General features: G+C 30.2%; 1 protein-coding gene across 1 annotated transcript in view; it reads right to left on the reverse strand.

Annotated features, from left to right (window-relative positions):
- Nucleotides 1–1,387: 1,387 nt before the first annotated feature.
- Nucleotides 1,388–23,360, reverse strand: part of LOC129972094 (bone morphogenetic protein 7-like) — a 60,470-nt gene continuing 38,497 nt past the window's right edge. Inside the window, exons 2-5 of the mRNA XM_056086075.1 lie at nt 10,640–10,785; nt 8,999–9,158; nt 4,546–4,698; nt 1,388–2,959 (exon numbers count right to left, since the gene is read on the reverse strand). Coding sequence (XP_055942050.1) covers nt 2,538–2,959; nt 4,546–4,698; nt 8,999–9,158; nt 10,640–10,785 — 881 coding nt within the window. The 3' untranslated portion in view covers nt 1,388–2,537. The remainder of the gene's footprint in view (nt 2,960–4,545; nt 4,699–8,998; nt 9,159–10,639; nt 10,786–23,360) is intronic.

Genomic DNA, 23,360 nt, shown 5'->3' on the forward strand with positions numbered 1-23,360 from the left:
TTTGCAACTAACCTATCTAGCAACATCTCTAGAATGTGGTTGCTTCAACCATTGTCTCTAGGCAGCTCTCAAATATATTTCCATCATTATCTGTACTAAATTTATGGCACTATGATAAAGGTAAAAATGTATGCTCGATTATCTACAGTATATGACGAAGCCAAACACAAAATGCACCATGTAAGAAAATCGAGAGGAAAGTATCAATTTCACTAGTTCTTGAAGAAATTATTCACTTCACACATTTTAAAAAAGAATTCAGTGATTACGTTTTACAGAAAAGACCAGATTAGTAATGCATTTTTTTTCTTTGTTTTTTTTTATATTACAAGTCGCCTTTGGCGACCACTTGCTTCACCGGAATTAACAGTTTCTAAAAATTTCAAATTTTCCTCTGCAAATTATTTTTGAACTTCAAATTTTGATATATATATAAGCACTTTAAAATATTTCCACCATTGCTTGATTTTGAACTTGAGCCTTAATTTTAAGTACATCAAAATATATTTTAAAAAAGAATTCAGTGATTACGTTTTACAGAAAAGACCAGATTAGTAATGCATTTTTTTTCTTTGTTTTTTTTTTATATTACAAGTCGCCTTTGGCGACCACTTGCTTCACCGGAATTAACAGTTTCTAAAAATTTCAAATTTTCCTCTGCAAATTATTTTTGAACTTCAAATTTTGATATATATATAAGCACTTTAAAATATTTCCACCATTGCTTGATTTTGAACTTGAGCCTTAATTTTAAGTACATCAAAATATATTGAAAAATACTCAACTTGGGAAAATAAAGCGAATGTTTATGTCTTGATCACAAGAATGAAGGAAAAAAAAAAAAAAAAAAAAAAAAAACAAGATGAAATAATACTAGCAAGAATGCGAACGGTTTGAATTTCACTTTAGCAATGAAATATACCGTAGTAAAATTCACTTAAAATATTAAAAAGTTAATTAAAAGTAGAAAAAGAAATTCTGTGGCGAAAAATTTGGTATCATGGAAAAGATAAAATTTTTAAATTTTAAGACGCTGTAAAAATTTTACAGTAATATTTCCGGAAGTTATTGCAAAATAGCGACAAAACTTCGCTGAATTTTTAATTAATTAAAATTTCAAAAACTCACTCCAAATTCCACATTATTATTCTTCAAAGTATATAAATACCGAATTTCATAGCTTTAAGCAAAACAGTTTGGCCTGTATAGTGTCAACACACACATCATTCTTTATTAGTTGTAGAAATAGCCTGAATGATATATTTTTTAAGTTTGTATGCTGTTAGTTGATTGAACAAGAAAGACTGTCAACAGTAATTTTCCATAAAATCAAAACTTTATTAACAGAAAATGAAATAATTTGCAATAAATGAATGGACTTTACAATAAACCATGATTTCCAAATAATTTGTTTTCATTGGATAAGATAATTGCATTGATAAAAGTGTTTTAAGATTTTTTTTATCCAATACTTATGAATGAATGTGCAAAAAATATTTTTAAAAATGTAATGAAATACTACTGATATTTCGCTTGATGCAATTATAACGCTTCGTATACTGAAAAAATACTAAAAATGTAAAATGACAGATGTAAGCACCATAATATCAAGTAGCAAATAATCAATACTGACGCATCAACATTTGAAAATGCTGTAATCAATCGTGAGCTTCTTGAAGTTTTGCATCATCGCTTCAAAAATTATGTTCAATATATCATAATACATCAGAAATGCATAGCATGGAATTACAAAATACTCAAAGAGAAAAACTGTGACATCAAAAGACAGATATAAGTGATCATTTAGTCATGTTTCCCGAAATGTGATTCTTTTACTGAATTAATTCTTACTGAAATAAATAGAAACTCGTTTTGGTTTTAAATCTCCGTCATTCATCTATTAATACAAAAAAAATCTTCACTGAAATATTGGTTTTAGTAGAAAACAGGTGGTGTTAAGTCAGTCTCTTGCAATCTCTGCTAGCAAAGAAATAATGTCAAATTTTCATAGCACGCCCAGGTTTCAATGTTACAGATTGGACTCTTTATGGAAATTTTAAACCTGAAGTCGTCATTTTTTTAGAATACGCCGAGTTCATCAGTTTTTAAATTCTACAAAATTATAGTTATCTTTCTGTCTTTTCATTAACATATGTTCCCTACTAAGTACATTATAATTCGCATCAACATTGTGTGCATGCCTCATGCAATATTCTACAATATTCTAATGTAATATGGGTCGCTTTCTGTGAGCTAATAAGGTCGATCACCGTTAGAAACTGACCAAATGTTCATCTTTCTTCAATAATACACTGCATATTTTCTCGCAAGTATAAACAGCGAAAATTGGAAGCAGCAAAGTGGACAAGCACAGAATAAAGTTTTCTGAAATGTGATGTCTTTAATGATATCAAACATGCTTTCGTGGCAAACTAAAAAAAGTCCACTTGCCTCCAAATATTCATGAATATAAACTAATGACAGAAGCAGGCATCACACTTAACTGCTAGGTATTGACTTATAGTTGGTTGCATATGCTAGTGACAACCACATCCTGCGGCCACCATGTCATCATACTGTTTTAGTATCACATTGCCGTATTCATCAAAATACAATAACGAAATGGCTACAAGTCTATCGGGGACACAACATGGCAGCTTGACTGCCTGCGTCAAGCCAAGCTCGTGTGCTATGCTTTGCACTGTGGCGTGGTTGGTGGGGCGCTGGTTTTGCCCCAGAGGAAAGTGGCAATTCCCCATGCACTGGTAGGCATTGTAGCCTTTGGGACTGATGATCCATGCCGCCCAGCCTATTCGCTCAAAGTCTATGTACAGGTCGTGCCTGGAGCAGGATTCGTTTTTAGTGTGGTGGGACAGCATTCCTGTTATGTCCCCTCTCTTTGTACGTGAGACGTCCGTAGATGATGATGATTTATTCGAAGCCGGAAAAGAATGATAACCTGAACAAAAAAAAAAAAAATGAAAAATTAGTAATGATTGTATGAGAAGTCCGATTTCATAAACAATTACTATATGAATTATAAGTATTTAATAAATAATTGTAGAAATATATTCATATAAATAACCAGAAGTGGCAATAATCAAATTCAATCTTTTATAAAAAAAAATAATAAAAAATTGGGTGAATTCTTGTCAGCGCCTATCGTCGCCTTTTACGTTACATGCATGTATTTACACGGTTAACTGTTTTCGACGAGTATAGTTTAGTTATGTATTAATGTCCTGTTTTAAAGCAACACTAGGGCTATTTTTGGGACAGGCCTTATGATTTTGAACCACAGTCAGATGACGAGAACGATATATTAGCTGGCACCTCTCCCTTCAAACTTCCACACCCCATCAGCAAGAGTACATTTGACGCCAACTGATTTAACGTGCACCAGACCTGCTTATACGGCGGTTCTTTGGTGGAATCGGGTCTCGAACATAAAGCTTTCCGAATCCGATACCTTAGCAGCAAGCCACCGCCGCCCTTTAGAATAGTATACTCGTCATGGAAAAAGTACAGCATTTTGCCTTGTGACGAGTTTATTTGTCAGGAATAATAAGTAGTGGCAATTTGTAGTTTGAATTACAATTTTAGTAAAAACTCAAACATATTCGTAAATTTCAAGATGTTTAAAATATTTTGAGGCCAAGTCGAAATTAAAGGAACAAGTATAAGATTATTATACGTTGTACCATGCTTTGCTCAATATCATTCTCTAACAGCAAATTAAAATAATAAATTAATTTTTATGTTAATTTCGTTTATATGCAAAAAATGTATGTTAGTTTAAGAAAATAAATAAATGTAATTATTGAAATAAAAAAATAAAAGTCATTTCATTACAAAATAATTTTGTATTACACATACTCTTGTGTTTGACAAGTACGCGTCATCACTAAATTTTTGCGGCACAATTTAGATATGCATTTTCCGAAGAGGGCGAAACAGTTAGCTGGTTAATGTCCATAAGTACATTTGAGTGGAAAATTAAATCAACAACTGGAGAAACTTATGAAATGTGAAAGATTTAGCAGGGAGCATCTTTCAAATGTTTTTTATTTTGCGGTTTTTGACATTTTTTCAAAATGCAAATTGACTTTTTTCTGCAAATAAATAAATAAATTTAAATAAGAATGTAGAAAATATAATGTGATAAGGGGGAGTTGAAAGAACAATATTTTAGAGAAACATATGAAAAAATTAATGCAGTATAAAATCTCTTGTAATAGAAATGCAAGCTTTACAACGATTTAAAAAAAACGGACGAATTATAAAATAGAAAATAAAAAACAAGCTTTTTAAAACAATATCATATACTATGTAGATAATGAGTACTAACTAATAGGTACTGCATAACTAATAAATAATCGCCATCGCCATGCAAAGATTTTGGCAGAAAGTCATACATGTCAAAATTTGCCATGCTGTCTATGCTATCGATTACAGCCATATTCACAATTAGAAAAATGATATACTTCAGAAAAAAAGGCAACATTTTATTAAATATTAATTACTTGCTAGCTTGAGCGAACATACCTCCTTTAAGTGAAAAGGAACCAGTAGTTTGTCGGCTGTCGTCAAGAAAAAGCACAAGCAAAGGCTGCCGATCGCTGTGATTACCTCTTGCAAACCGAACTATACCTCTGGGCACAGGTTCGTCATCGAGGCTCCTGACACTTATAGATAAACCTATAGAGAAAAAGATAAAATGAATAAGAATTATAATAATATATTTGTAAACCCATTATTGAAATACATTTGAAGATAGCGAAATGATTATATATTATGATCCATACCAGAAATACCAGGCAATATCAAAATAATAAGAAGACACAAGTTCAGTACAGTAGGTGATGTAAAGTAGTATTTGAAATTTGATATATTAATAGATACCTACCGCTTTCGCTATCCAGACGCTCGCCCAATACATTAATAATATTAAATACTCCTGTCAACTGACTTTGATTAATTATATCTTATCACAACGAAGAAGGGTTTTATTTTAAATTATACTTTCTCAATAAACTTAAAGCATTCTGAAGGGTTGGTTGTGCTTGTAAAGTGAATAAAATTAATTGATGAATGAAACTGGATGATGCGGGGGGGGGCTACTTTCGAAGTTTTATTTTGAGATATTTCGCGAAAATAGGAGTTCGAAGGGAATAAGTGACGATTGACCACGTATCTAGATGTCATCAGTTTTCATATGAAATAAAAATGGACGAAATCAGTACAGTTTTTGAAGTTGGGGAAATCCGTTGTTGATTTTTCTCTTATTGAAAATGCATAGTAAAGTAAGATTTTCGAGATTTCTTTCGAAGTTGACAGAGAGGACCAGGAAATCATTAATGACATATCCAGGAGTCATCAATTTTCATTTGAAATAAAATTTGACGAAATTGAATAAATGGGGAATTGATTCTTAGATTTTCTTGATTGTTTTAAATAGATGGATTAATTAATAAAAAGAGCAACAAGAATTAATATATATTCAACAAATAGAGAGTTTATCTTTTTTATATATATTAAAAGGTATGGACTCTTGAAAACAAAATGTTAAATTGAAGAAAGTGTTTAGCGTTGATAAAAACAAATCTTGAATATCGAAAAAATTCACTTAAATTTTAAAAAAGAAAGTTTATTTTTAAAACAAATACGAAAGAAAAAAAAAACTGGAACATAATAAACCAATAGTTGTAGAAATTTAATCAAATGGCGCAGTATATGTTGGGAACCAGTTTTTAGGGAACATGCGATGCATTGAATTATCTATCTATATATATAATGATATATATCAATGAATGTAAATATATTCAATATGAAATTTCCAAAATAATTAGATTTGAAAGTTTCACGGCAAATTCGATTTGAAAATAAGAGTAGCTTAGAATTGTCAACAAAATTAAAGGTGAAATTCTGCATCGGTCATATTTGAAAATATAGATCCTAGCAACACTGAATAAGGCAGTTTCCTAGAGCCAGTGGTTTAAGAGACGGCGCAAGCAATTCAATCAGGAAAAGGTTATTGATCTAGTTCCAAAATAAGTAAATTTGTAAAATTTGCAAATGATTTATAAAATACTAGGATAATATTTACTCTTTGCTAAATATAATTGGTGAGATTTCTGCCTGTTTTATTAACATTAATTATAGTAGTATTTATAAATACAGAGCGACTGTTTAAATAACGTTGTGTATAAACATGGATGCCACACGGTCATTTCTAATAATCTGTACTAATAATAAAGATGAAAATGTGTGTTAGCGCTTTATAGGTCATACCGTTTCACCTACAGCTATCAAATTTGGCACATGCATAACTTTGTAGTCAGGAATATGCACCTATGAGCGATTTTTTTTAAAAATTTTAATTAGAAATTTGATTAATTAAAAATTAAGTTGAATTTTGGCGATAATTTCAGGAAAATTTATCACAAAAAAGAAAAAATGATGAATATTTTACATCATTTTAAAATTTAAAACATTAACTGATTCATGATTCCAATTTATAGTCGTACGAATTTTTACTAAATTTTAGCAATTTTTCAAAAATATTTTTTTGTTTAATTTCCAACGATATATTGCATGATTGCTCTGAAGTTCAAACTATTTTCATTGTTTTATCAATTATCGCGATGATTGCGATCGCATGATTTTTTTTTATTGCTGAAAGCTAAAGAACAAATTTCTATTTAATATCTGTGCAGTTTACTAGACGTACAAAAATGAAATTGCAATGCCGCAAAATTTAGATGATAGATGAATCGAATATTTAAGCTTTTAATAGAGCTATGATGTTATGGAACTGTCACCATTAAAAATGCTCATCTACATGATGAATAGAGCTAAACTAAGGTAATTAAAATAAAATGTCGCCAATGTCAGACAATTTGGCGGAATCAAGAAGTTATAAATAACGAGCTGAAATCAAATATAACCAGTAGCCCCGGTGAACCAACCGGTCGCCTGAGGCGACTAATAAATAAATGAAAAAATATATAAAGTTACACAAATAAAAAAATAACTTGAAATAAATAATTAACTTATTGACTAAAGGTGAGGGAGGGGGGGGGATTTCATAATAATCACTAAATGTGCAAAATTTATTGCTAAGCAAAAATGGAGATAGTGATTTCAAACATGAGTAATCTACCATTGCTGAAAAGTAATGAGTAATCTACCATTGCTAAGCAAAAATGGAGATAGTGATTTCAAACATGAGTAACAGATAAGAGCAGACGGGTTTATTATTTTCAAACTTAAGATCAAATTAGAGAATAGACGAACATGAATGACGTGTATAGACATCACGAGCATTCACATGGAATAAAAATTGATGAAATCGATAAAGTAATTAAATCTGTGGGACTCTGTCATGGCTTTTTCCATAGGAGAATCTACTGTAAAGTCATGTTTTTGAGATTTATTACGAAAATAGTGGGTGGTAGGAAACAGCTGAAAATGAATGGATTATCAAGAAATAAAAATTCTCGAAATCGGATGAATAATTGGGCTGGGGAACTTTTTTTTTTTTTTTTTTTTTTTTTTTTTTTTTAAGCTTGTAGATTATTTCAAATACATAGAGTAAGAAAATCACCTTTAAAAAATTTCGATCCTAAAGAGTTTATCTTTATAGTAAGAAAAATGACGATGCTTAGTTGGCAGTTTCAATCTATATATGTAATAATGTTACAAAATTTTCACAAAGCAGAGAAATAACCCAAAGTTAATTCGACGTTAGGTTTTTCTCCAATGCTCCAACAGGAATTCCCAAACGGCTTTTAGGCTTTCTCATTCAGTAAAATACGATTTCCCATAGCGTGACAAAGAATGATTCATGTGCTAAATTCAACTGCGTTATTCAGTGTTAAAACGAAACTTTCTATTTCTTTGAAAGCCATGCAAATTACAAGAGTACATAAAATGTCCATTTCGCAAATTGCCTGACGTGTTACATTCGAAAACACGAATAGACAAGTCATGTACTTAGAAGTAAATGATTCATTAACATAACTCGTTACATAAATGAGTCATAAAAGGTAAAACAGAACGGAAAACACACATGATTCTAGAAGAGAAAAGCAATCAGTATAATTGAGTATGAGTTATTTTAAATGAAAATTACATATATTTGATTTAGGCTGTAACAGTAATTAACATTACGATGAATCATGCTTCTGTTTAATTTTATAGTTTATTATAAATTGATGTTCCGTTTTAGAGTTACACGATAGCTATTTTTGGACGATGGCTAATCATTTTGGCTAGAATCGACATCGTTCGTCTCTCTCTTTCTCTCTCTCTACTTCAGTGTTTTCTCACGGTTTTTCTAGTTTCTATGACAAGGTAAGTTTCTAGAATAATCTCTGAAACTAGAATCCTAATGGAGCTATCGCCAAAATTCTTGTAGTTTCTTGAAATTTCAATTTTTTTCGCCAAATGTTCGCCAGGTTTGTCTCCAAACCCGGGATGGTCAATGATTCGACATCTACTCAGCTATCTGTTACAGTTATCTGTAAAGCTATTTTCCTTTCCAGGAGATTTATATGCAGGGAAGTAACATTACAATTTTGTAACAATATGAAATATTTTTTTCTGCGAAACGAAAGCTGACAATCAGTTCCTTAAACGACATCTTGTATTCATCTCATTATTATTATAGAAAGAGTTTCTTTGTTAGAACTAGGACCAGGCAACGGCACAATCCAATTAATATTGTAGAGAACAGGAAATGTGGAAACTCATTCCGAGTTTATATAACTCATAAGGGAATTTTTCTTAAATTTGGGTTAAGATAGCATTTATTTTAGGCACGTATAGATTCTAATAAGTGGGAACCAAAATCGCGCGCAACTCAGACTCACTTTAACTTAGGTGAATTTTGAAATCACATAATTACATAATAAATAATTTAAAACGCGGAGAAGATGATATTGTTAAAGATATATAATTTAATGATGACAGAAGAAAGAGTGAAAAAAAATCATACCAAGGTTGGCTTCATTATTTTTAATCCATTCTGCCACTGCTTCCTTCACAGAAAATATTTCCCATCCTGTTGAATGAACACTCACCCTTCTCGTTTCTAAAAGTTTTCTTCTTCGCTTTTTTTTAGTTTTTGTCGGTGGCAATACTTGATAAACTTTGAGCTGAAAAATTGAAAAACATATAAGAGGTTCAAATCAGACGAACAAATTTAAGCATTGAAATCAGCGAAAATCAGTTTGCATTCTTTTTATAGCTGACATAAATGAAAAATAGGAGATCCGCAGAGGTGGCTTGAGCAGGGGGGCAATTGAGGCAAGAGATTGAGAGTTTCGTAGGCAAAAATTTTCAACACTTCAGGAAGGGTTGTGGTGGGCGGGGCATTAACGAATATTTTAATTTAAAAACCATCTTAAAGTTAATATACTGTAAACAATCAAAATATCCAAATAGGTGTAGGCGGTTTGATTACATTTGTCAATATAATCGATAAATGGTAGATGAATGAGATATCACATTTTGCCGACTATTTTTAGACGGCCGACAAAGAACTTAATGCGATGAATGTCGATGATGCTAAGTCTGTAGAGTTTTCCCGCAAAAGGTCAGTATCTGAAGAAAAAAAAAAGCTAAATAATATTTAATTTTCTTTAATTAAAAATAGTATGTCAATTTCAAAGTTGGCTCTCCTTCTCCAATAATTATCATATCCAATTCCACCAACTATAGTTCTTAAAATTTCTCTTTCAAATATAGCAAGAATCTTTAACTTTTTCAGTCATTGCCTATGTCTCAGCAGCGTATGTGAAAACGGTCCTAATCAAAGTTGTGTAAATAGTAATTTGTTTTTTATACTGATAAAATTAGATTTAAAATATTTTTATAATCCAAAATTTTGTTATCTAATTTTAGTAGATGCGCTTCTGTTGTTTATGAGCGTTTTCTGTTGTTCAAATTCTGGCGTTATGTCATACAGTGCGTTCATTTCAGAGCTTAAATATTTTAAGTTATTGAGAGTTTCAAACCTGTATTCTTCTATTTCAAAATAAAGATTCTTAAAAGTGGTATATGCTATTTTAGCAATTATTTAAAAATATATTTTTAAACAATATCTAATTTCCAGCAAGAGGTTACACTTTTGCCCTGAGATAACAACCATATTCGTAGTTTCACCAAATATTTAATCTAAAGAGAGAAGGAATGTGTTTGATTCGAAATCATCAGATCGTTTATAAAAAATCTTCTAATTCTCACAAAAAAATGGAGAAATTTTCAGAATTGAAAAAGCAAAATGGCAGAATAATTTTTGTCCGCATCTTTTTCTAGATATTTATTTTCATTAAGTACATCTATGATTTATTCATATTTATGGCATAGAATCCTAGAGAAGATAATTCCCACTGGCTAGTTAAGAAACTTTTTTATATACAATTTCCACATTGATTTTAGACTAAATTTCGAATATCATTTCTAATTATAAAATATAAATTATTACACAATTTGTAGAAATACTTATATATTTGCTTCATACATGTTGATAATTTTAAAGTGAATTTTCTTTACATGACTCAGTTTAAATCGTCTGCATTCGTAAGAGCAAAGAATGTGAAAAACGGGAGAAAAAAAAAAGTAAGATCTGTCTTACCTCGAGTAACTGCGACTTCAGAGTCCTCGCTTTTTTTCGATCTTTTATCCTGGGTTTCATTTTGAATACATGGAATTCTGCCGCCAGCAGTTTGTCAGTTTTATCCGAGGAGACGTTAAAAAAGAAATGGGATCTGTGCCTGGATTCTGGAAGATAAGAATTGGTTTTAGAAAGGGAGAATTGTAACGAGAAAGTAAAGCTTTTTAATATTTTTTTAACGTTATGTATATAATATGGCGAAATGTTGGACACCGTAATTCAGTCAGGTATTCAATTCTGTTGGAAGTGAATACTGAATCAATAAAATAAAAAGTGGATTCCTTCAAATTTATCCAGTAATAATTCAAGTATAACATTTTTGTTCAAAGATATAATTAAAAAAAAGGAACCATTAGTAGCCATTACTTATTTTCCAATATTTTTAAAACAAAAATCCTTAACGAATTCCATTAAAAAATCGTTTGGTTTTCAAGAAAGCTATAATTTTTTTTTCTGCTAAAAAGCAGCTTTTCAGAAAATAAATAAATACCTTATAAATAAATTAGTAAGTGGAAAGTATAGTAAATATAGAATTTCATATAAAATATCAAATATAAAAATCTTTTTTTTTTATTAAAAAATTGTTATACAGCTTAAAAAATGCAGCGATAATATTTTCAAACTATAAAGTAACTCTACAATGGCATACTTCCAGAAATTTAGAAACCTAATAAACTTTTATTGTTAATAAAATAATTGACTTAGATAATACAAATAAACTCAATAAGCTTTCTACAAAAAATTTTACTCAAAAAAACTGAATTTTATGTGAAAAAAAATTCTTAAAGAATTAGACATTAAAATTTCAAAATTTATTAGAATTAGAAAATAAAGTGTAAGGTAAATACTAAAATGAAAATTTAGTATTTATTATAAAATGTCTAATATTAAATGATAAAAGAGCTTTGCAAAGTTTTAATAATTTGTCAGTTTATTAATTATTTTTAAATGTGAAATTTCATATGTTTTATTTCTAAATTTTGATGGTGACTGTATCATGTGCAGATGAATGTAGAAAAGATTACACATATTCCAGTTAAAAATAAATCAATTATTGAATCGTTTACAAGAAAATCACAAACTTGAATATGGCACAAACATATTTAGGATTATTTTGTGTTCTTTAAAGGAATGCATAAATAAAATCGAGGTTGAATTAAGGATATAAATCATATATAATTTCATTTCAGTTTAGAAAGCGAATACATGAAAAAAAACCGTCACGGAATTTGCATCATAATTATTAAAATTCTGAACGAAAGTGTTTTTTTATTTATTTATTTATTCCTTTTCCAAAACAACAGCTATACATTAAATTTTACAAAAAGATTTTGGCGCTATTTAGGAGATTCTAAAAAGAACAAAAATAAAGCAGTTATTTTTCTCTTTCTATAAATTAAAAAAAATAAAACTTGCTGCTCGTGCAAAATTATGGTTTTTGTAATGTTTTCTAAAAGGTAATGGGGGCATATTACAGCATTTTGGTATCCTTTCATCTATTTTAGAAGCAAAATAAGAATAGAGAGTTCGTTATCTGCTAATTCCAAGGGGTTTTTTTAATTTCTTAAAAAGTAAAAAAAAAAAATGTTTTGTATTCTTTAAAAAATTCGATTATTTTTATCTTAACAACTTTGAAAACAAATGAACTGCCATTTTTACAAGAACATTTAAAGTGAAAACGATATTTTTGAAGGTGAAAATATCGTTTTTAAAAAACATACGCGAGTATGCTTAGACATTAATTTCTTTTCAGTCTATTATTTCAAACATCTTTTATTTATTTAGTTTATTTTATCTATTTTTATGTACTTTCATGTATATAAAAATACTCAATTTGTTGAGTAATTTTTATCTACGAAATGTAAAAAATGCATAGTTTTGTATCAGTTTAAAGATTTTTTTTTTTTTTTTTTTTTTTGTAAAAGTAGAATGCAAGAGTGAAGGGTCTTATGTATCATTAGACTTTGAAACATATGATTGAAAGCAAAGATATTTAACTGAAAGTTAAAAGTACCTTTATTTATTTTGAGAATGGAACACATCAACTTTTAGTTAACAAATACAAGTTTTAAATGATATCATAAATTTTTTCAAAATGAAAGTTTCTAGAATATTATTGCGCAGCTTTTAGTGCTTTATAGAATCGAATGAGAAAAATGAAATATTTTATGACATTCAAATAATTTTTATTCAAATAATGAAACAATTATCTATGGTGGCTATTGCCTAAATGGAAATCTACCACTTGCCACTAAATTTTTAATTTAAAGTACAGGAGTGTAAATAGAGGATCATTTTATAATAAAAGTTCTATAATTTCATAAATTGTTCTTTTTTTGTTCGCATACGAAATATATAAGTAGGAAATATTACAATTTTCAAAATATTCGACCTTGAGATTTTTATAAATTTCCATGTTTCAGGTCTCTCAGAATCAATACAAATTTTGGTATTCTGCCTGTCTATAAAAAGCAATTAAAAAACAACACAAAATAGTACTAAAACTGTAAAAATGTTACTAATTTTAGTCGGAATTCGTGTGACAAAATTTAGTCGAAGGCAGGAATTGTTTCATTCTGTCCATTCTGGAATACCTTAGAACAAACGCAAAAAGAGCTAATTACACAAACTTGGGATGTGGCTTTATCATAAAAATAGTTTATGTATGTGTCTAATTTTGTGTGTACTACATCCATCAACTTATGGATGTTAGTCCACAAGTTAAAAAGATAAAATTTTATTATGGGATCTTTATACCAAAAATGTAGATGAACATCATATTTATCATCAAACCTGTCGACAGACAGAAGTTTCAAATGCTATTCTTTTATATAACGAAACTAAACACGAAACACTTAATCTGTACAAGTGTACGAGAAAGGCGAGGGGAGAATAATCCCATTTTTTTTATTGATGATATAATCAAATAATTTTGTATATTAGTCTATTTTAATCAGTACGCTGAGAATGGAATATTGAAACGTTATGTAACATTCCACGTTTCCCAGTACTGATAAGACATTTACAGCCAGCTGTGTCGTCGCTGTTACTTACTAAACTCCTCGAGACAGCCAGATGGTGGATCTTTTGACCTGTGTGGTCTCGCATCTGTTCATTAGCGAATACCGTGAAAGACCACGTGTGGGAATTCCTCGTCTAAGAGATATTAAGAGTACCTTCAAAGAGAAAGAGGTGTCCAAACATCTGGATGCTAAATGTTTCTCATTGCGAAAGGACTATGATAACTCCTTGTTCCAGAATAGTCAGTTATGAAAGGTGCATCACACAAAGGACCTTCCCACGACAGACCGAATATATTGCTGAACCCCAATTGGCCGAAAGAGAGCTCAAATGACCAATGTAAATTAAGAAGTAGAGATTGTCGCCAAAATAAAGTGCGGAGATATTTTTAAGAGGAGAGAAGAAACGAATTGCAGGCAGACTGTTGGACTACGTCCACGAGTTCGAAGCCCGAGAACCAACTGAGTTTCAAGAAAACCCTTCGACTTCGACTGTTGTGTCTCCTAATACAGGTGTAAATAATTATTTATTTAACCAAGATTAGAACAAGTTGTTCGTTTGTATATATAGGGCTGTAAAATAAAGAATTGTCTGGAAATTCTGTTTCGTTATTTGATCATTCTAGATCAAGACATTACAGTTATAATGCTTTTCAGGTGACAACTGTTACAGAGTCGAATTTAGGTATTTTGTGACTCTCCTTTTAATAAACTTTTCAATTTAGTTTCCCCTTTCAGCTGTTTTTTAACTCTAATCAATGTTAATTACCTTTTTTTTTCATTTTATTAACTTGGTAAAAATGTATGTTTCATTTCTTGATTTTATGTTGACTGAAAACGGCGCAGCACCAACATTTGTCACAACATACCATTTAAGGAGATGCTCAATAATTATAAATACTGTAGTAATTTAATGAGCATAATAAAATATATAGAATTTGAGAAGTTATTCTTGATATAGGATTAATATATAATAGAAACTTTTAATAATTCATAATATTTGTATTTTTACAAATTTCTTTATTTGACAAATAAACTAATGGTACATTTTTAATTGACTCGTCTGCTGTCCTATTCAGCCTAGCGATTCTAGGTAGCTTCTAAATCAGAGGACTGTCAGGCATTCCATTCCATAACTTTACCTTTCTTCCATCAAATATATTTTCTCTCATAATGTATAGTTATTTACTTTATGTTTTTCATGCAGAATAATTCAAATTCTGTTCCATAACTTTACATTCTTCAATCAACCATATTTTCAATTACGAGGCATAGCTATGCATCTTATATTTTTACAATCAATACAATATATCAATACAATTTCATAAACTCTTTAATAAAATCTTCACTAAAATGTTCCTGAACATTACTTTCAATAGAGAAAAAATTAATAATTCGTAGGCTGAATCTCTGAAAATAAGATAAACAGAGGCCCTAGGCTGCTGCTTAATCTTCTTGTCGGAAATCTACCATTCTGAATGTTCCTGAACATTACTTTCAATAGAGAAAAAATTAATAATTCGTAGGCTGAATCTCTGAAAATAAGATAAACAGAGGCCCTAGGCTGCTGCTTAATCTTCTTATCGGAAATCTACCATTAGCCAAATATTCCATTCAATAAATAGCTTACTCGTTCTTCGATTAAACATATTTTCGCTTATAAAGTAAAATTACAGATCCTATACTTTTCATACATCTGTAATTCAAATAATAATAAACAATTCAAATCAAATCCATAAACTATTAAACAGTATTAGTGGTGGATTTAGACATTTTGCGACCTTAGGCGATGCTCATTACGTGTCCCTTCTTATACTAACAGTTTTAACACATTTTTAACCTAATCAACATAATAATAATTTATTTTAGTTAATTTTTTCTACAATAACTTTATGGAAATATGTTTATTTACTTATTTACTTTTAATATCTATAAAAGGGAAAAAGCAGCTAAAATAATAAAATTCTTGTAACTTTTAGCATTAGTTCATGATAAGATTACTTACAAATGATAAATATTTAATTATTATGAGAGATTTGAAAGAAATGGTAAATTTCACACAAATATAAAATTAAATATTATTAGTTTGCAGGACCTATTAAATAGAATACAACACAACCAGTCAATGAATAATTAATTTTCCAATCTCTTAGAAGAAGTAATTAATTATGTTCTGATTAATAATTTCAACAATTCTATAAACCAGAACACTGAAGATTTAACATTTTATGATCTGAAAATTCGTATCTCTTATATATTTATTTATTTGGCACCTGGCCTAAAAACATTTCTTAAAACGACCTGCTTGCGGGCCCCCTTCAGTCCAGAACCCCAGACCACCAACAAACCATTAGACCCTAGACAACTACCTAGTTGAAAATATACTACTGAACAGGATATTCACTAAAACCTTCGGTTTGAACAAAACACTAAAGCTTTAATTTTCTATTCGGGGACTGAATCTCTGAAAATAAAGCGCCGGAGGCACTAACGAAATTTAAAACTCCAGGCGCCAGAGCGACTACAGACGACCCTGGGAAAAGACAACACCGAAGCTGGGGAAGACGAAACAAAGTTGTTAAATTACGAAATTTGCATACACTTCATATCCTTGGATCATTTTCGGAAAAGGAGAGAAAATAAAAGGCGGCGAAACGATGCATATATGAATACATATGACTAGATTTATGTAAAAGCTCAACAGTACTCACATCATAGGAATACATCCAAGGAATACAAAATTGATTAAAGAAAACTCACTTCAGTTTATGAGCATAAATATAGCATAAACTTGTTTTCGCGCTTTTAGGGAAAATGCGATAAGGCGGAGTGCTCTATTAAATCCCGCGAACGATATCCGAATGTTTAATTCAGTTGTAAATTAGAAAGTTCGCGAAAGTTTTAAAGGCACGAGATCAATTGAAGCCGTTCAGGACAAAAGCGGTGACTTGTGCAAATTTGAGACCTTGAAATAAATTTCCTGCGATAAAATATATATAAAATATTTATTATATTGCACAAATTTACTAATAAGTAAGATATATATCTCCATCTTGATAAGTGTGTTTACTCATGCTGTACAAACTACACCATTTGATCTAGTTACTAAATTTGGCGCATTTATGTTTTGAAGGATGGGTGAGCCGGCGTCCTGGCATAGGGGTCGCGCATCTTCCCCGTGCTCTGGGTGTCCTGGATTCGAGTCCCGGTTTGGGCATAGTTGTTGTTCTATCTGTGAGATGTGTGAATGTGCCCCCCTGTAAAAAGGGGTTGTGCAAGCGAATAAGTGATGCGTGAGTAGCAAAGTCGTACTTTTGGCCCTAGTTGGAAAAACAAGAGACGCTTGTCCACCGGCTTAAATCGCTGTCTTCGTAATAGCGGGCTTGTCCATGGCTTGTGCCATAAGAAACAACACAAACAACAGGATGGGAAAATGAGCATTTTCGATATCGGAATTAGAATTCTAATTAGAATATTAATAAATTAAAAATTAGGCAAAATTTTGATATTTTTCTGGATAATTTTTAAAAATATTACAGCATAAAAATAATTTTTTGCCATTTCAAATTAAAAGATATATACATATTGTCTGAATGATTCTAAATTTTTGCCGTTTTAAGTTTTTCTATTTTTAATAATTAAAAAAATATTTTAAGATTTTTTTAAAATTTTTAAAAATGGTTAATTTTAATCTATTTAAAGCAATATTTATTGCTGAAGTAAAACTTAAATTTTTTTTATTGATATTATTAATATTTCATTCTTTCTTTTTTCAATGTTGATAATAAATATATGAAGATTCAGTTTATATTTCTTTGTTGAGTTAGTTTAATTATAAGATACACTTTTAATTAGTTTTACTTATTATTAAAGTTTCAGAATCAAGCAATGTTTCAAACATTTTTAAAGAGCACCTATTTTTAAATCTGCTTCTCTTTTTTGTGGAATAATTGGATATATACGGATACTGACAGAAAATTAGGAAAATGCAAATGTTGAATAAATAGAATGTTGTAAGGATCATTTTCGGAAAAGACAAATTTTTAAGACAATCCCACCAAGACAAATTTTTAAAAATATTTGAAGTTTAAAAATATTTTTCTGAGTAAGCCATTTAGTTACATAAAATATTTAATTGAAATTCTTAGCAGTCATTAACTGCAGCAAACTTACAATGTGATGAAGACAAAAAGTAAATATAAAATTATTTTTATAAAAATAACATTTAATTACACAAATAATTCTTTAATAAATAAAGAATACAAATATTTGCTTGATTATTAAGCACAATGTTATGCAAATTTTTAGAATTGGATTACAGTATTTTATTTTTGTTTCTTCTATATGCTTTATAGCATATAATTCGTTGAAATAATCTATGATTCAATTATTTGGCTAATTCTATCTGATAGATAAATTAAAGAAAAGATATAAATCATTCTTGAATACTTCTAGAACTCGTTTAAAAAAAATAGTGAGGCAGATTTTTCTACCGTTGCGATTATGATTAATAACACCAATTAATTTATAATAGAAAAAAGCAGATACAATTCAAATAAAATATTCTAAAAACTTAATTAAATAATTAAAAAATTACTTAATTTTTCCTGAAAGGATCAAGGATAAATTTTGATTTCATGAAGTTCTGCGAAGTCGCATTTAAGTTTCTGCAAACAGTTCGAAAGATTGTCTTCAATCTGTGTATAAATCAGAGTGAGTGGTCTCCCCGAAACTTTCCCGCATAATCTCTATTAAAGGTGTTATCCCTATCCGCCCGTTTTGATTCCTTACGTAGCTTTGGCGAAATATAGTTACAAAATATAGATATTTGGCGTGATTCTAGCATTTTTACTATATATGTCGTGTTACCCTTGACGATTTATTTCGCGATTAATCCTTGGCATAAGGTTAATAATATCTGAAAATTGAATTTGTGTTTTATACGCGATTTCTCCAACCCATTGAAATCAAAATTTGAAACAGAACTAGAATTGCAGTCACAAAATCGCATGCCAAATTTCGTTGATTTGAGTCAGTACGTTATGAATTATTAAGCTTATGAGCTGCTCTTTTGAAAATATAAACCGACAGATAGTCAACTCCTTGACGGATTTGATTTTTAATTTGATAGGCGTCTACACTTTAGATGTTAAATCTGTATACCAAATTTTTCCATTTAGGTGTTATCGTATTAACTTATATACTGACAACCGGACAGACAGATTTCCTCTGAAAGGATTTACCTCAAAATTTCATAGGAATTTTTATAAATTCTGCGTAGAAACAATATACCAAATTTCATCTGTCTAACTCATAACGTTTCTAAATTATCTTGTTCATAGACAGATCAATAAACAGATTTAATGTCACAAAATTAAATTCAAATTAATTCAAAATTTCATAGAAATCTGTGAATGTGATGTTAAGTCAATATTCCAAAATTCAACCATTTAGCTCAAAGTATTTATAAATTATTGAATTTACAGACTGACAGACATAATGCCGAAAATGAGTTTTTTGAACACAAGGACTTCTGAAACGTGAAGATTTGCCAAAATCTTGAGCTCGAATGTTTTGACGATTGCAATACTTTCTCTGTACTTCGTATATCGAGAAAATAAAAATCATATAAAGTCTCATTCCCATTAAAATTTAAAAGTTTTTTTTAAAAAAAAATAATGTCACTTTTGATTAAGATCAAAATTATGTAACCATGTTTATTTATGTTCAAGTATAGTGAGATTAAAAGCACAAAATCTTGCTTAGGATTAGTATACGTGTAATGTGTACAGATCGACGGATATTTTAAACGTGTAATGTGTACAGATCGATGGATATTTCAAACGTGTAATGTGTACAGATCGACGGATGTTTTAAACGTGTAATGTGTACAGATCGACGGATGTTTTAAACGTGTAATGTGTACAGATCGACGGATATTTTAAACGTGTAATGTGTACAGATCGATGGATGTTTTAAACGTGTAATATGTACAGATCGACGGATGTTTTAAACGTGTAATGTGTACAGATCGACGGATATTTTAAACGTGTAATGTGTACAGATCGACGGATATTTTAAACGTGTAATGTGTACAGATCGACGGATGTTTTAAACGTGTAATGTGTACAGATCGACGGATATTATTCATATGTATGCATGTTCAGATTTAAATACATACAAATATATAAATCAAAAGTATTTTCCGTTTGAAAAATCAGTCAGTGACACGGTCACATCGTCTACAACACCCTCCAATCAGAACGGAGATCAATAAGGAACAATACAAGCACTAGCCATGAAATATGAATATTTAACTATCGATTTCAAGCTATAAAATATTAAAGCAAAATAACAATCAGGATAATAATAATCAATGCAATAATAAATTGATAATAGAATAAAATTTTTTTTAAGTAATTCAGTTAGTTAAATTGACTTCCCGTGTCGAAACTATACGACTGCTATTTTGGGACGCATCTCGTCTTACCTCCCCCCCCCCCAAAAAAAAAACGACAACTAAAACAATTTGGTTTATTTTCTAAAAAAATTAACTTCTGGAGAATTCTTTATTCCGAATTTTTACAATGCATAGGAATATTGTCACGTAGGTACTCTAGTGTGGAACTCAATGACACACACAAGAAGTGGAGCTAAACCAATTTATTAACTCAACTCTGAATACAGTGACTGACAGATCTTCTGCTTTTATATTAGCAGGGAAGTTCCAGTTACTTTTCTGGAGACATTAAGAAAAGTCCAGAGCACTTATCTGGTAAACTAAAGAAAGGTCCAGAATCTTCTGGAACATGAAATGAAGGAATTAAATATTTACACAGACTGTGAATCGCATTGTTTCTAGCGGGATTCGAACTTACGATCTCTTGATTAAGAGACCAGTGCTATGACCATTCGGCAATGGAGAGGCGGCTGCCTTTTTTCAATGCGGCAATATAATAATCCTATTTCCGTAAATAATGTTAGATCCATATTGTAAAAGCTTTATATGAATTTAAAATCCATGCAAATTCTTACGATCATTAGTCTCAACGATGTATTGATACTTATAAGTTCCGCATTTGCCGCAAAAGTATGTAGAGTATTTAAATTATTATTACAACATATCATTATAGAAACCTTAACCTACCATATTAGAAATAACTATACATAACATCTACTCCGCATAAATATTCTTTCTTGAAAATAAATATATTTCCCACAAAACCATTTACATAAAACAACGGTTATCTTTTACCATCTGATGTTGAATACTTCTTTAAAAATAAACAAAAACTAGCTAGTTAGGTGTTTAAATTCGCTTTTAAGCACAGCATTCTGGAAAAAAAGGCTTTATTGTTCAAAAACCCACTCAGCTAGCACCATCCTAGAACATAGCAATCACTACCTAGTTCATTTCTATGATTGTTAAAATAAATCTTACGATACCAAAGACATTCTAAATAAAGCTCAACCTCAATTCATATTTTTATGTCCATGATCGTCATTGACTGTCATAAAATAGGGTGGATCTAACGATTTATAAGAGGGAATTATTACTTAAGCGATGACAGTAAAGAATATATTCACTAAGAAGTGAATGAAGATCTTTTTTCAACTAGCTGCAGCAACTGCAGAAGTTACATTACTGCTCTAGAAATTGAATTCGATTTCCTATACTTGTCTTACTGTTTTACATATTTATATAGTTGCCTAGATACCATTGCGACCATTAGGTTCATCGGAAATATTACTAATATTTAAATTCAATTAAATCTCTTGAGTATAATTTGCTCATGATTCTCTCAATAAGATATTTTAAAGCATTAAGTTGTGATATATATATAAAGCCATATTATTTTAATAGTTATATATATAATAATATATAATAATTATATATATAAAATAATTATATTATATTGTATCTGTTTAACTAATTGTATACATGTACCTTCCTAATGCAATCAAGTCCCATGACATCTTAAAACAATTAAAAGCATAGCTAGTAATCTATTTTTGAATTGGGCATGTTTTTCTCGATATTTCATATTGTGATCCGTCATTTAAACAGCACAAGTAATCAGCAAACTCTTTCTTCCTTTGTTTTCAACAATAGAAAAAAGTCATGAGATGACATTTTGGATGAAACAATGAAAATGGTTTGAATTTTAAGTATCAATGTTGTTGAAAATTACGCAAAAAATATATTTAAAAAATTGCCAGGTTTGAAATCAAATTAAATTAATATGTTAATTAAAACGCAATTAAATTAATATGTTAATGACTGCTTTGTGTATTTATTAGATGCATTTGGCGACCATCTAGTTCATCCGACATATTGTTTTATGCGTAAATACCTCATGCATAAATTACTCAGGTTCTCTGAACGAAACATTTTTAAGCATCAATTTGTGATATATATAAAGCCGAGTAATTTTAATTGCTTCACAGCTGTTCTAATTATTGTTCATGCGAACTTTCCTAATGGGGTCTAGTCCCATGACATTACAGAACATTAAATATATAGCATGAGCTTTCAAATACTGTCATTTGTTACATGTTAAAGAGGTTTGCTTCTTAGAGGAGGAGACAGTGCCGTATAGTGATCAAATAAAGCCCTGAATTGAAATAATTCACAAGAAATAAACGATATTTCCTATTCGTTTGCATTACCGAGGTTCGAGCTAACGATAAATTACATTCTCCAGCTAATAATTGATGTAATAAACTTTCTTCGATCACGCTTTAGTTCATAAGCGTGTTGTTGTGACTTACGGCACTTTACAGGCCCGTTGACAATTATCTGTCACCGATTTAAGCCGAGTGAGCGTCTCTTGTTTTTTCAGTAGCGCCAACTAGGACCAAGTGTACGAATTAACCACATCATGCGTCACATTCGCTTGCACAACCCCTTTTTACATGGGGGCACATTCACACACCTCACAGATAGAACAAAGAAGAAGAATAACCAAGGCCGAACCGGGACTCGAACCTGATATGCCCAGAACGCGGGGAAGACGCACTACCCCTATGCCAGGACGCCGGTTGCTTGTCAACTTACTTTTGGTATACGTATATGTCTCAATATGAAATGAAAGTTGACTGAAAGTCATAGTCTGTCATGAAAGTTATATTCCATATTTACAGAGAAATTTGGCAAAAACTTATTTTTAAAATTATTGAGACTATTTGTTTAAATATGCAATGTTCCTTTGAAATAAAATAAATTAGACAATTTAGGGCATGTTATTCAAAATTAGAATAAATTAAGGGCTTAAATCGTGGGTGTTTTTTTTTAAATCGCGGCATTTCAGGTTAATATGGAATGTCTGGTCATTTTAATAACTGACGAAAGTGGTCTTTCCAAAACTTTCTTGCATACTCTCTGTTACTGTTACACTCTGCTATCCTAGAGAACACTTTGCATGGCTCTTGGCGTACAATAGTTAAGAAATATTAATCTTTGGCATGAATTTGCCATTTTTACTGAATCTATCATGTGATTCTTGGCGAGTATTTAGATCGTGTAGCGAATGGCGAGTGCGGTCAAAAATATTTCGGTTTCAGACTTGCTTCTTCCCAACCGACTGAAATAAAAATTTGACACAAAGCTATATTTATAGTCGCAAAATCTCATACTAAATCTGATATATCTAAATCACTGC

This window comes from Argiope bruennichi, chromosome 6, assembly GCF_947563725.1.
Source record: "Argiope bruennichi chromosome 6, qqArgBrue1.1, whole genome shotgun sequence".
Classification (NCBI taxonomy): domain Eukaryota; kingdom Metazoa; phylum Arthropoda; class Arachnida; order Araneae; family Araneidae; genus Argiope; species Argiope bruennichi.